This window comes from Crinia signifera, chromosome 2 (assembly GCF_055691185.1).
Source record: "Crinia signifera chromosome 2, ASM5569118v1, whole genome shotgun sequence".
NCBI lineage: Eukaryota > Metazoa > Chordata > Amphibia > Anura > Myobatrachidae > Crinia > Crinia signifera.
In genome coordinates this window covers 14,265,327-14,280,852 of record NC_139218.1, presented here as the reverse complement: position 1 = coordinate 14,280,852, position 15,526 = coordinate 14,265,327, and the positions used below count along the sequence as shown (strand labels likewise).

General features: G+C 42.6%; 1 protein-coding gene across 11 annotated transcripts in view; it reads left to right on the top strand.

The window, feature by feature from the left end:
- The window catches only part of POU2F1 (POU class 2 homeobox 1), a 127,644-nt gene extending 114,051 nt beyond the window's left edge, over positions 1 to 13,593 (top strand). For all 11 annotated transcript variants that reach the window (XM_083171588.1, XM_083171595.1, XM_083171591.1 and 8 more), the window contains 2 exons: positions 4,451 to 4,539; positions 5,109 to 13,593. In XM_083171588.1, the coding sequence (XP_083027714.1) occupies positions 4,451 to 4,539; positions 5,109 to 5,407 (388 nt within the window). In that variant the 3' untranslated portion in view covers positions 5,408 to 13,593. The remainder of the gene's footprint in view (positions 1 to 4,450; positions 4,540 to 5,108) is intronic.
- Positions 13,594 to 15,526: the final 1,933 nt, after the last annotated feature.

Sequence of the window (15,526 nt, the reverse complement as noted above, 5' to 3'; positions counted from 1 at the left end):
GGCCGCTCTTTCCGCCGGCAGAAATAGCGTCTTCTGTTTTCAACAGCATTGAAGGCAGTTTCCGTCAAAACAGATCCGACTTTAAAACAAGTCGGTACTCTTTACCTAGATGGGCGCCCGTCGCGGTCATCGCGGGTACATTTATGTCTGGCCGCGACGCGACCGACGCGATGCCCGCGATTTCCCATTGAAACCCATGTTAAACATGGAAATCGTGTCGGTCGCGTCGCGGCCGGCCATAAATGTACCCGCGATGCCCGCGACGCGATGCTCCCGATTTACCATAGGAATCAATGTTAAAAGGCCCGATGGACACGTTTTTACTGTTAAATGGCTCAATGGACCCGATTTGGCCATAGGAATCAATGTTAAATGGGCCACAGAGCCCATTAACCCTTAAATGTCCCCCCAAATTTTTAACGCCACCCCACGATCCACGCCAACCCGAAGCGTGGCGAGCGCAGCGAGCCCGCGAGGGGCGGCGGTACGCGTCCTCCGACCTTTTCATGCCCTACTATCCACTAGGGCGTGGAGTGAGAATAGAATAGTGTGGCGAGCGCAGCGAGCCACCGAGCCCGAAGCGTGGCGAGCGGACGCGGATACCTTCACAGTTATACGCGTCCCCTCGCGGGCTTCACAGGTGTCCGTGGCGACGCCGACACCTGTGAAGCCCGCGAGGGGACGCGTCTACCTGTGAAGGTATCCGCGTCCCCTCGCTGCGCTCGCCACGCTTCGGGCTCGGTGGCTCGCTGCGCTCGCCACACTATTATATTCTCACTCCACGCCCTAGTGGATAGTAGGGCATGAAAAGGTCGGAGGACGCGTACCGCCGCCCCTCGCGGGCTCGATGCGCTCGCCACGCTTCGGGTTGGCGTGGATCGTGGGGTGGCGTTAAAAATTTGGGGGGACATTTAAGGGTTAATTGTGCCTATTTGGGCTCTGTGGCCCATTTAACATTGATTCCTATGGCCAAATCGCGGGCATTGAGCGCGATTTTAATGTAAAATGCCTCAATCAGCCTTTTTAACATTGTTCCCTATGGGAAAATCGCGGTCATCGCGGGTAGCAGATTTTTATTTACCCGCGATGACCGCGATTTTTACCCCCGACGCCCGCGATTTCAATCGCGGGCGCCCTTCTAGGTAAAGAGTACCAACAAGTCAGTTCTGTTTTGTCGGCCGCGGATTGTCGGATTCACAGCTGTTTTTTCCAACAGTTCCCAGCCGTTTTCGCCAATCCTCAGACTTTCCAAAACTTGGAACATTGAATTCCGACTGCCGAGTGAAAAGAAAAACAGCCTGTGATTCCGACTGTCGGGGCGTTCTAACAATCGGAATTCTGGATTGAATACCCCCTTTGTCTGAGTATAATGGGGTGATTCAGGTTGGCTCACAAAGTACATTTGGTTTGCTAATGGACAGAACCATGTTCACTGCAGGGGGGGGGGGGACAGGTGTAACGTGCAGAGAGAGTTAGATTTGGGTGAGTTATTTTTGTTTCTGTGCAGGGTAAATACTGGCTGCTTTATTTTTACACTGCAATATAGATATTAGTTTAAAGCACACACCCGTAGAGTGCACACAGCTTTGTCCATTAGCAAACCAAATGTGCTTTGTGAGCCAACCTGAATTACCCCCAGTTATTTTACAGACACAAACACCACCATATTAAAGAGCTTGACCGGTTTGGGAGTGCTTCTACTTAAAGATAAAATGCTGCCACCTCCCCCAAGATTGACCTGGGCAACCAAATTCAAATATTTGGGGATTCAGGTCACTCGCAATACAGAGGAATTTGCCCAGATCAACATTCTCCCGATCTTAAACAAATTTGATGCCAAATTTAAGTCTTGGAGCAGGCTACCATTAACAGCCACCGGGCGGGTTAACCTAATCAAAATGGTGGTCCTTCCGCAGTTGCTCTATTTAATCCAACAATCCCCAGTCTTCCTACCTAAAGCTATATTTAGGAAAATGAACAGCAAACTGTCATCATTTATTTGGCACAACGCGCGCCCAAAGATCCAGTTGAACAAACTTATGATGAATAAGAGGGCTGGAGGTCTGGGACTCCCAGACTTTCGCCTATACTATATAGCCGCCCAGTTGTCGCAACTTCGCCCCTGGTTAATGGAAGGAGAGGATAATGACCTGGCAAAGGCGGTGGTATCTCACACTGCCCCCACGTGCCACCCTAAAAATAGAATCCTACAACCAGGCATTTCCACTCTAGACTTACCATTGGTGAGGCAAGCCATTAAAGTCTGGCAGGAAGCCGCTAAAATGCTAAACATTTATGGCATAGACCCGCTACACCCAATAGACGACTCCTTAACATTCCCAGAACTAACATCACTCCAAGTTAAAGAAGCCTGGAATAGTCGTTCAATTACCACCCTTAGCCAAATCTATGTCCCGGGGAGAATAAAAACCTTTGCGGAACTTAAGACCGAATTTGGTCTTCCTAAAACATACTTTTATCGATATCTACAGCTAAAAACCGCTCTTGAGGCGCAGTTTCCAGGGAAACCTCCGGTTTTCCGAGAATCTCCTATTAAAACCATAATCAAGGCAGGCGGGAAGAATAAATTAGTTAGTAGATTATACACACGCCTAAATCAGGAAAAGGGTAGGGAAAGTATGGAGGTGCTGAGGAGGAAGTGGATACAGGACCTTGGACCAATAGAGGAGGAGGAGTGGCATACAGCGGTCCTTCACATCTCTAATGCTACAAGCGCCATCCGGATACAACAGGTCCAACTCTTTATTTTTCATAGAGCATATCTGTCCGCTACGCGCATGGTTAAGTTCAAAGGAAGGGCTTCAGTAATGTGCCCTAAGTGCAACACCAGCCCGGGAACGTTCTTTCACCTGCTGTGGCAGTGCCAGCACGTATCTCTGTATTGGGAAGAAGTCATCCAAACGATGGTAGACTCGGGAATTCCTAGAGCTGCCCTGACAGCAAAAGGCTGTCTTCTAAATATTCTTGAAGACCGCTACCTCGAGGCCGGAGACCGGCAATATATCAACAACCTATGCGCGATGGCAAAGGTTATAGTGGCCAGAAACTGGATGGCCAGAAATGAACCAAAGGTGATATGTTGGAAAGCTTTAGTAAATTATACACTTAAGCATGAAAAGTACCTCCACATCAGTGGAAACACTCTGCCCAAATACAGGAAAATCTGGCATCGCTGGATTGAACTTTTTCCCGAGACAGAGATATAAAATCTGATTAATTAAGCGCCCCATAAATAGTGAGAACCCCAAATAGAATTGGCTCACGTTAGTCCAAAGATACTTGAGGATATACGGAATACTTAATTTCCCTTAAATCGCTTGCCACTTTGCAGTATTCTTACAATACTGCCGTAAAACAACACTCTACATTGTGTAAATAGATAGCAACAATAAATATGTTAGTAAATTACACTCTCAACTAGGGAGAAAATTCCCTATTTCGCAATATGCACTTTATTCCTCTTTAAAAATCTCGATTTTTACAATACACGATTATCACCTTCCTATTATAAACGGGGGGGGGGGGGGGGAGGGAGGGAAAAAAAAAAAAATAACAACTTTATTTATTTTTCTCTGTTTCACTTCTTCTCACTACTTTGCACGGCACAACTAAAACACTTTAATAAACACAACGCGGACCAATAGTCTGTTAATGGCGAACTTAGTATCAGAAACAGGAAGGAGGCACTCTGCAGGGGAAAAATAAAAACATATGACATGGTAAACAAGAATAGCAATTAAATAAAACATACAGAACTACAACATAAATACCAAGCGGGGGGGGGGGGGGGGGAGGGGGGGGGGTTGGGAAGGGGGGGGGATCCAGGTGTAGTTTTTTAAATAGCAAGACACCGAACGTTTTGCACGTAGTAACATGAAAGTATGCACTATCAAACATTTTCTATATATTATGATCTGTACTGTTTAAAAATTTATATGTACGTGCCATGAACACTCCTTTTTCTTTTATGTATGCATATATGTGTCGGATCTATGTTTTGCTTCAGTAAAAAAGAAAAAACAATAAAGAATATTAAAAGATAAAATGCTGCTGTAATAAACTCTGCAATGTAGCAGGAATACAATGAAAACAATTCAATCTGGGACCAGGTTTATTTACTTTTAGGAAGTTGCCCTGTAATTTTTCTTGTAATACGTTTTGAGTCGTCGTAACCCCAATTACTGCAAAAAAAACGATTGAGAAGCCAGTCCTGGTATCCGCAGCATGGCACGCATCCAGACCGAGACTGTGGGCACTGAGTGGGTGCATGATGATGCTAGGTGATCAGTGTGGCATCTGGTCTCTGCCAGCTGCATGCCTGTGCTATGTGCAGTGATGTGTCTGCCAGCCTCTGATCTCTATGTGTAGTCTGTACTCTGTGCCTGCGTGTATAAACAGTTGTGGTTTTGTCTCGCTTTCTTTCCCGCAGAGGTGCCTTATTCAGTCTCAACCCGGGAACATTGGGCAGCGCGCTCAGCCCAGCTCTGATGAGTAACAGTACGCTGGCAACAATACAAGGTCAGTCTGGTGCCCCCCATCTTACATTGCTGATTTAGTCCACTTAGGATATGTGATAGAGCCCAAACGCCTATTATACTTATTTATCACAGTGCTTCCATATGCTCTATGATGCCCTAATTCCATTGTAGGTTTGTGGCCTTATAGAATGACTATTGCCTGGGATATTTTTACTTTCCAGTCGTTTAGTTATGGAAGCCACCAAACAAATGTTCACCAATATTTTATGTCTAAATTATAGTAATGTTCATACAGATCCCACAATCTTCTCCCCTCATCCATGTGACAGTCCCACGTTGTTACTCTGTGCTGCAGGGAGACCCTGCTCCTCCCACTATATAATGCCGTTTCATTTTATTTATTGAATTTATTTATTAACAGTTTCTTATATAGAGCACACATCTCCGCAGCGCTTTACAGAGAATATTTGAACATTCACATCAGTCCCTGCCCCAGTGGAGCTTACAATCTATATTCCCTACCACATGTACTCACTGACAAATCACGCATCTGCTGATATAATCTGTGTTGCTTTGGACCTGAAATGTGTCCTCTCTTTGATCTTCTAGCTCTGGCATCGAGTGGATCTCTTCCAATAACGTCACTGGATGCTACTGGGAACTTAGTGTTTGCCAACGCTGGGGGGACTCCTAACATTGTGACTGCACCCTTGTTCCTCAACCCTCAAAACCTGTCTCTGTTCACCAGCAGCCCAATCAGCTTGGTCTCTGCAGCGTCGGCAGGGGCAACACCCATCACAAGCCTTCATGCCACCTCCTCCGTCGACTCCATCCAAAACTCTCTCTTTACAGTGGCCTCAGCCAGCGGACCAGCTTCCACCACCACTACAGGCTCCAAAGCACAGTGAGCCAACGCGACCAGATCACCACCACCACCTCCGCTTTCACCTAGCGATCAACTAAACAGTGTGATCTGCTCCCCTTCCACCCCCCAGAACGGAAGAGAGAGGGGCGGGAGTGAACAACGATGGGAAAGGATGGACATTTTGCCTAATTTTATAATAAACATTCTCTTTTCAGGATAACCACTGATCAGAGAACTTTCTAACCAAAAATGTAAAAAAAAAAAATTCCAAAAAAAAAGTTACAAAAAATCAAAAAAAAAAAAAAATATTAGAAGAGGGGAAAAAAAAACACATCACAAAAAAGTGAAAGGACTACTTTTCATTTCCAGCAGTCGCACGGACAGCAAAGGTTGGTTGCTTAAACGAAAACAAAAATCTGGTATTTGGAAGGGGAATTTGGTTTAGTCGAAATATACTTTTTATTATTATTTTTCTTTTTGTAATTATCATTTTGTATAGGTCTGTTGTACAGACCTCATGTCATGCAAGGTGTTTATAGTCATATCAAAATGTTGGGGTTCCTTTCTTAACTGGTACAATTTAGGCAGGCCTGTATTACTGGTGTGGTTTTACTCCCTTCCTTTTGGTCATGTTCCCTTACCCATCTTTCCCAATGAATTCCCAAGTGAAGAGGTCCCTCGGACGTTCAAATTTCCCAGGTTCTGGCGCATGTGTTTTGTTGAACCTTGTGTGCATGGGTCCCTGGCATCCGCACTGACAGCTGTAGAACACAGCCAGGGGCTGGACAGACCCCAGGAATCAGCGGGATTGCAGTATGCGCACTTCTGTCTTTTGGCTTAGCAGGTGTTTAAAGGGAATTTCTACTTCCTGGTGACTTTAATTTATGGCTTCTGGGCTTAATGTCTGGCATGTAACTATCCTCCTGAAACTTTTTACTGTATGCATTGTTTTATTGCCATGTGTTTCACGGGCAGTTACAATACAAATGTATGCAAGGCAGAGGAAGTATCCCCATGTAACATAAAATATACAGCCGCTGTTTAGTAAAGGTTGCAGGAGGGTGAGGGCATGCCGGTTATCGGAAAGTACACGCCCTTTCCTCACCTGCTATGAAACCACTGTTGTTCATGATGTGTGCAAGGCATGGGGTAACCCACTGCAATGTGTACCTCTCTATATAAGATGTGATTGTTCAGAGACTTAATGAGGCTCTGCGTGAAATCACTCTTAGCAACATCATTTCTTGTATAATACAGAATTCAGACTTTAGTGCAAATGCGTTCTGCTGCTCATGACGGCAGAGGTCGCTTCATTTCGAGAGGGTTGAACCTCTTTGCGCACATCATAAGGTACCAGATCGAGCTTGCCCGGCAGAAATGTAAGCACGTTGCGAGCCAGGGACCGGGTGCTTGCAGTGTGTGAGAGAAGAGGGCCTTGCTTGTCACGGCAAGCCTGGAAATGGAGCCTGCGGTATCGATTTTATATTTGTTTCCATATCTTCTTTTTTTTTAATTCACCGATCATATATATAAACCAAAAATCTGAACGAGTGATGACGCAGACTGGATCACTGCGTCGCAGTTCGCACTACGCCTTTTCTATAGCAGGGTCGTTTTTCTGCCCAATTCAGCGACATGGTGTTCTGTGATGTGCTCATCTGTGGAGGGCATGTCCAGCGGCTCCCTCCTATATAAAGGACGCCCCCTTGTGGGCTCCTGGTGCACTGAGTTAGGATAATCCTGAAAATGGCAGAAAACCTTCCCTTGACTCCATTCTAATAATTACTACTGTTCGCCGATTAATTTTGTCCATCTCTAACCTTGATAGACTAGTGAACTGCAAGCAGTCGACTAACCCGTTACATTCAACTTTGTGTGTTTTTTATATGTTTTTGTTTTTTACATTGTTGGAAATGTTTTTTTTTTTCAACCCCTCCGATGCCGAAGACAGGCCCTATGGCAACTATTGGGTTGCTCGCCTCACTCTGGCACAGAGGACGGTTAACCTAGCTTGAACCAAAGTCAATTTCTAGCAAGCTGCTGTACTAATGGACAGTTCAGACGCAGTGAGAGACAAGTAAATGCTACTGACAATTTCTTTCTTTTTTTTTTTTTTTTTTCTGTTACTTTATTTTTTGGGGGTTGGGTGTTTATTTTATATATAAATGTTGCTGCTTGTAATTTTTTGTTTCATTTTTTTATGGTTAAGGCAAACTCTAACTTTTATTATGTATTTTCGTCACGTGTAAATAGCAAGATATTAGTCCAATCGGCTGCCTCTGTTCCTCCCCTCCTCTCTTCTCGTATTCCCCACTGGTAACATTGCCTTTAGTGAGCGATCACTGTAGACTTACAAAGGAAGCCATTTTGAATTGTCCTGTTCCTTCCCATGTCATCTATGGCTGATGAGATCTAGGGTAGGATGGCTCGTAGATCTGTTTCTCTTCTCCCATAATGCAATTAATGGCCACCATTCACTGATGGGTGTACATGTTACTCCCAACCATGGGCCAGGGCTAACGTTTTAGTGTTAACTTTGGTAGAAGACACGTTAATCACTAAATTTTTAGTTAGTTTTCCCTGGTTCTGTTCAAATAAATGGACATTTGGAGCATTTAATGCTTTGATCATGGCCCTGCCTTCAGAAAGTTAAAGGAGAATGATCGCATTGATTGACGGCACTTGTCCATCTACAGCATTGGACCCTTGGTATGCGTTCATTTTAATTTGCTGTTAACTTTACCTGCTGCGGCAGTGCTATAGATTTACATATGTAAATATTTGCTTTCTATACTATTTTGAGGATGACCATTTTTGAGTTTTCTTTGTATTTTTTTGTAGTTAACATGTTGCTTGTGGTACAATCCCCACCACTACCAGTTCTAACCTAGCCACCTAACCTGCAGTGAGGAGCTGGGCTCTTGTTTGAAAAGCTTTAATAATGCATAATGCACTGTAAATTATTAGATTCATCCTAAAAGTGGACACAAATAATAATCAGGGTTCCAGGGTCCGTCATTTTTTATATATGTTTATGTTGCAAATTTTTTTTTTTTTTTTTTTTAAATAATTTCACTTTTTTTTTTCAGATTTCAATCCTGAAAAGCTTTATTGAAATTCCGTTTGTACCAGTGGGGACTACAATACATTCACCCAAATACATTCACCCATCAATTTTTTTTTAAATTAATTAATATTCCCTTATCTGCCTTTCCTTCCATTCCCTGCCATTTCGTTCTCACGGCAGCTACTGCGTTGCCCGGACTAGTCTCTGGCCTCCTAAGAAAATACCTCAGCTTATGTCGGCTTTGATGGGCTAAATTATTTCTGGAAGAAAAATCATTGTATGACTAATGGAATTCTTGTTTGAAGAGATTTAGGTCTTGTTAGTGTAGCTTGGCATAATGTTTTGTTTTTACTTTTTTTTTCTCTCGTAATTTATACAAAATATAATATAGGCACTGGGGTTGGGGAAAAAGGGAAGCAGAACTGCGATATAGGAGAACAGATTTTATATAGAACTTTGCCAAAGCTTACATCTGTTTGTGATCCACCCATCCGCTCCATACAATGCAAACACTTTAATTATGGACACAGACTATTGCCCCCCTCCCCCCAACCCGCCACTACCACCCCCTGTCTCATTTTTCCCACTTTGGCCTACCTGCCATATTTGCTATAATGGTTACAGATGTCGGGGTCAGGCTAATTAGCCGCACTGATGAGTCAACCGCCGCCGTAGTCTTAACATCGGCTGAGATTTGAAAGTGCTCGCTGACCCATAACCCTTTTGTGCAAATTCAAGCTGATTATAGCCCACGAAGGGTACGAGTTAGGGCCTTGTTGCCAGCATTAAAACATTACGGCAAGAACAAGACCACACCCTTCGCGCACAATAGGATTGACCCCCTTAGGATTGACTGTTTAGTTGTTAACATCTAGGAGAGCAAAAATAAGAGTTTTTTTTTTTATCCTCCGTATATTGTCCTAGGCCAGAATGTTTTCCATTTAGTATTGAAAGATCTTATTTGGCGGGGAGGGGAAGGGATATTTTGTTTTGTATTGTATAATAGTCCTGCTCCCAAATCCTGTCTTTACCAAAAATATATATATAACCATATACTAAAAACCAAACGTAGAAGGGAAATATGTCGCCAAGAATCTAAATACTGTGAGATACAGCGTCCTGTTGTGGACCGATATTTGTATTGTCTTTGTGTTGTGAGTTTGTATCGTACATTTCTGGAGGTACGGATGGGAGGGGGATGTCCTCTCCGTAGCACAGGTCTACTTGCCGACCCTCAGCCAGTGTTGTACGCCCAGCTCTGCAAGCAGAGCTGGCAACTATAGAAATGGCCAGTTATGAATAAGTATGGGGCTTGTATATTACTGAACATACCACTTGTTGTGGTGGGTATTAACTGGTTTGCGGGGTTTTGGGCTGCGGTAGACAGTGACTGCCTCAATACACTGAAAAACTGTAAAGATGCGTCTTTATATCCTTAACACGTAGTTCTGAACCTTCAATATTTCCTTCAGGAACTGCAATTCCAAAGATTGTGTAATTATTGCTGTGTGTACCTGGTCTTTTTTCTTTATTTTCTATTTAGTATAGTTCTTTTAAATGTGGTATCTGTTGCTCTTGGTAGCAGAAATTGCTTAAGACCAAATTACATTGTAGGGCTGAAGACTGAAGCTGTAAAAAGAAACCTTTCATTTTTTTTCAATTATTTTTTTTTTGCTGCATAAGTAAATCAGTGTTTTGAAAAAATGAGATTTGCTAGAAATGGCCCCCGACTGAGAAGGGGACCCTTGTCTAGTACTCAAGACTTGGTTGGCACATTGCATGTTGTTGGCGCCCAGACACCTGCAGCAATATTATCGGAATGTGGCCGCAGAGCGAGACTGATTTGGGCAGGAAAAACTCTTGGTTTCCATTTTGTTACAGGTTTTTTTATTTTTTCACCTGAAAGCTTTACTAACACGTCTGCTCTGCAGGCGTGATGGAAGTGGTATTAATTCATGTTGTGTTACTTGACAAAGCGCTCAATAAAGTATGTATGTAGTAGGTATGGTATGTAATGAATTGAGAACACCTACCAAAAAAAAAAATTGCCTAGAGGTATAAGAAACCTGGTGTTATGGAAATTATAATTAAAAAGAAGGAAAGGAAAAAAAAAATTCTGGCCAGTGGGATTTTTTTTTATTATTTTGTTTTGTACCCCCCCAAAAGAAAATAATTTTTTATTTTTTTTTGACATTTTTTATTTTATTTTTAATTTAATTTACTACTGTGAGTATTGGGGGATTATTTTAGTTTGTTTGCTTTTTTATTATTTAAAATAAAATAAAAAACATTTCAAATTAACTGCACTGAATAGGAATTATTAACTTCTCTTGTTACTGGATAAATGTATAGATGGTACAGAATTTATTTACATGTGAACAGGCCGCTAATGATACCCAACATGATAAAATCCCAAAGCGTAATCGTGAACCTTATACTTTTCCTTTCCTTCTTTCCTTTCCGAATCCTAGGTTAGTTGTGGGTTGCTCCCCACTTATAGGTACTGGGGGCTGCTTGTATACCTCATTTAAAAACTCATATATGAGTGGTTTGCTTTATCTTTCTCTAACAAACAAAAACCTACAGAGTTGCCAACTGTGCCATGTGTAAAGTATGACCTATTGGCTTGTAGCAACATGTGACCGGTAATAATTGTTGGGGATGGGGTCTTCACTGCTAAACTATCCCAAAGCCTCTTGACACGGTTTTTATTGTAGTTATTGATCTTACTTTGAAATCCTGTCAAATTTTTTTTTTTTTTTACATCTATATAAATATGTACTTTTTTTTTTTTTTTTTTTAATATACTCAGTTTTATCAAGACTGAGTATGATATGACGGAACAGTTCCGTTGCCTTTTCATTGAAGTGTAACGCACAAGAGTCCTGCACAGCATGTATCATCATCGTCATGTTACTAAAATTTTCCTTGATATCACTTTAATTTTCTTCTTTTTTTCTTCTTTCTCTCTCTGTATCTCTATCTCTCCTTCTATATATAGATATATCTATATATAGATATATATATATTATTCTGCTTGCAATTGTATATTTCTTGAGCTTGACCAAAAATTTTGAAAAATGCAAAGAGTAGTTTGTGGACAATCTTGTCTAACATCCGGTGGTCGGGAGTCATGTGAATGTAGCAGCTCCTATTCCCTCTAGGTTTTTCTTGCCGCGTCACTGTGCTGCTCCTAAAATGCCAGGGTCGGTTTCTTTGTCTTGTTTTGTTGTTTTTTGTTTTGTTTTTTTCAATTTCCAGCCAAACCAAAGATTTCTCTATGATTGTATGAACTCAAAACAAAAACCAAAAAGAAAACATAAACTGTTGGAAAGAAAAACACACAAAATAAACCATCTTCAGTTCCTGGTTTTAGTCTGCAGCTATTGTAGAGGAGAAACATGATATAATGAGATGCCCAGTGTTATATACAGTATAAACATACAGCCTGTGAGCGTTTCCAGGCCTACTGGTTCCCTCTGGTTAAACCAAAAACATCCGGTACAATTGGCAAACCCTCTTGTGCTGGTTCTTGTTTGAAGGCTCTCTTTCTCCTCGCACAAAACCCTACGAACTGAAGATAGAGTTGGTACATTACTGGCTGCTCTGATGGTGTTCTTTCAACCTTTCAGCGATGGGATGGTCTTGGATCCCTAAAAAAAGCAATGCATTCCAAGGCCTCTCCGCTCTGTTTGGTCTAACCCTTCATGGGCTGGGTGATTAGTAATACATGCTGAGGTGCATTTTCTTTCACCTACTTACTTTTTTTATGTTGTGTTCTATGTGTACAATTGTCTTCTACGACTACTAGGAATAAACCGTCCTGTGACCTAACGCAACAGGAATCCATTTTTTTTTCAATCAATGACGCAATGCTTTGTCCATTTTTCGCATTTGCTTTCCTTTAAGCGCCACGTGTAACTATGCATTGTATTTCTCAATATTTTGTGCTAGGCTAGGTAGATGCCTCTTGACTTTTTAAAACTTTTTTCGGGGTCGGGGTTTGGGATCGCAAATGAAGGAACTTTTTAAATGGATGTTTTTATTCTCAGTTGATTTACGGGGTGTCCGGTCGTAGGATCATACAAGCTCTATCCCAAAGCAAAATCCAAATGTTAATAATATTAGCCTGATGCAGATACCAAAGATAATTTCTTTCCTGCAGAACCTTAGACTTGTGTATTAAGTATGGTTACCCAGCACTTGCATTAGTCTAACCTCAGTAATTCCAAAGCTTAGATGTATATTTTGATATATTTCTGGGATATTAAAAAAAAAAGAAAAAAAATTGTTGTTGAATTCTTCGTTTGTTTCAGTGTAATGCTCTTAAGAAGTCGTCATAGCATGGAGATAAACTGACCTGTCTTACTCTAAGTAGTTTGAAATAGTATTTTTGTATGTTGGGTGTGTCTGTGTGTATTAACATAACAGTTTTCACTGCCTAGGTGTTCATATTAAAGACAAAAAAACTGCAAAAAAAAATCCGGAAAATTCTAAATGTGTACATAATATTCAGTAATTAAATTCTACGTATCTACTTATTTGCTTCTGGTTGCGTTATACACTGATGACCGTATCAACGTGATACATTTAAAGAGACAGAACCTTATGATTCTTACAGTGCTTGTGTTCCGATAACCATACTAATTTAATGTTTGTTGAAGGGGCAACGGCCTCTCTTTGCATATTTTACGGCTGCAAGTTTTTGCCAAAATATAATTAAATCGCATTTTTTTTAATTTAGCACTACAGGTCGCCAATTATAGCGTTGGCCCGACTGTTGACCGTTCTAAATAAATAATTGTGTTAGAATTGTTTTGCTAGACACAGTCTGACCACAATGTACATAGCGGAAATTACCACATTATTAATTTAGGAATTTAATTTAAGAAAGTAAAAAAAAAAATTCTAAATTTAATGTCGAAGAAAATAAGGTGACTGTCTCTTTAAAAAAAAAAACATCAACAATTGAAAAGGGTTTCCCAGATTTGGGCCCAGACTCTTGGAAGATGATGTAGACTACAGTGAATCAGGATCAATGGTAGATTTCGTGTACATGCATTTGTCTGCTGTAATTTTTTTATATATATATTAAACTTACTGTAACTGTACAGTTCCATTTCTGTTGTAAACATCATTAAACCATTTTTCAAGTGTTTTAATTTTCTGAGCTTTGCTTCTTCCCTCTCCCAACGGCGCGTTTCAGCCTGGCAGAAGGCGACTCATCAGGCGCAAACATTACAATCAATAGAAAATATGGGAAATATCTAAATGAGTTATAAGGGGAGGACTGACAGATAAGGGAAATATGCCCTACCTTCGACCTGGATTATTCCCTCATTTACACTGCACATCATCTCCAAGCACTGGTGATCCGGCTCTCCATACACTTGTAAAGGGACCCCTGGTTACACTGCACAGTCCTTCCCGAGTCCGATCCTTGTAGCTACCAGGGTCAGATTCCTGGGTGACTGGACCAGGGTTTAGTAAATAGTTAAGGAATACCACGTTTATATATTTATAGAGGCACATCTACTAATGCAGCTTGCTCTGGTGGGGTGGATATTACATAGACGTTGGAATTTGCTTCTTAGCTTGTTAGATGGTAAATAGTACATCGCTTAATGCACTGGGGATGCGCCGTGTAACGCTGCGGATGGCCAGTATAGTGTATGGCGCAACATTCCACACTGATATACATCCAAAGGCGCAGGCTACATAAAATTACACCAGGTATTGTATACTACACTCCCCACCACTCGTCTCACACAACACACTACACACCCCTCATTACACACATCCACTGTACCCTACACCACACACCCCTCATTACACACATCCACTGTGCCATGCCCTACCCTACACACCCCTCATTACACACATCCACTGTACCCTACACTACACACACCCCTCATTACACACATCCACTGTACCCTACACCACACACCCCTCATTACACACATCCACTGTGCCCTGCCCTACCCTACACTACACACCCCTCATTACACACCATCCAGTGTACCCTACACTATGCACCCCTCATTACACACATCCACTGTACCCTACACTACACACACCCTCATTACACACATCCACTGTACCCTACACTACACACCCCTTATTACACACAATACAGTACACACCCCTCATTACACACATCCACTGTACCTACACTACGCACCCCTCATTACACACATCCACTGTACCCTACACTATACACACCCTCATTACACACATCCACTGTACCCCACCCTACACTGCACACCATCCACTGTACATACACTACGCACCCCTCATTACACACATCCACTGTACCCTACACCACACACCCCTCATTACACACATCCACTGTACCCTACACTACACTACACACACCCTCATTACCCACATCCATTGTACCCTACACTACGCACCCCCTCATTACCTACATCCACTGTACCCTACACTACACACCCCTCATTACACACATCTACTGTACCCAGTGGCATAACTAATAATTCTGCGCGCCCCCCCCCACCGAAAATGCAGGGGGGCGCCCCCCCTTGGGTAAACAAATCCCCCCGCCAACCCTGTGCGGCGTTACCTCAGCCGTTACCTGTGCTGCCAGTCAGTGTCTGGGGGTGTTGTGCGGCGGCAGGGGTGGGGTTTACCTCGTGTGCGCCTGGTCCCGGTTCTCCCGGCTGCTGCTGCTAGTACTGAGAAGTGACACTTGGAAAATGGCTGCCCCCATACAGCAGACGAAAAACTGTCTGCAGTATGGAGGCTGCCATTTTCCGAGTGTCTCTTTTTGTATTAGCAGCGCTGGCTGCAGCAGTAGCCGGGAGAGCTGGGACCCGGCACAGGCGCTGGCAGCAGAACTTGGCAGTGAGTAACTAATAATAGTCCTGCAGCCCCCCCGGCGCCCACACCCCCTCAGCGCCTCCCTGCCTATAGTTACGCCACTGACTGTACCCTACACTACACATCCCCTCATTACACACCTCTCCTGTACTGTACCCTACACTACACACACCCTCATTACACACATCTACTGTACCCTACACTACACACCCCTCATTACACACATCTACTGTACCCTACACTACACCCCTTATT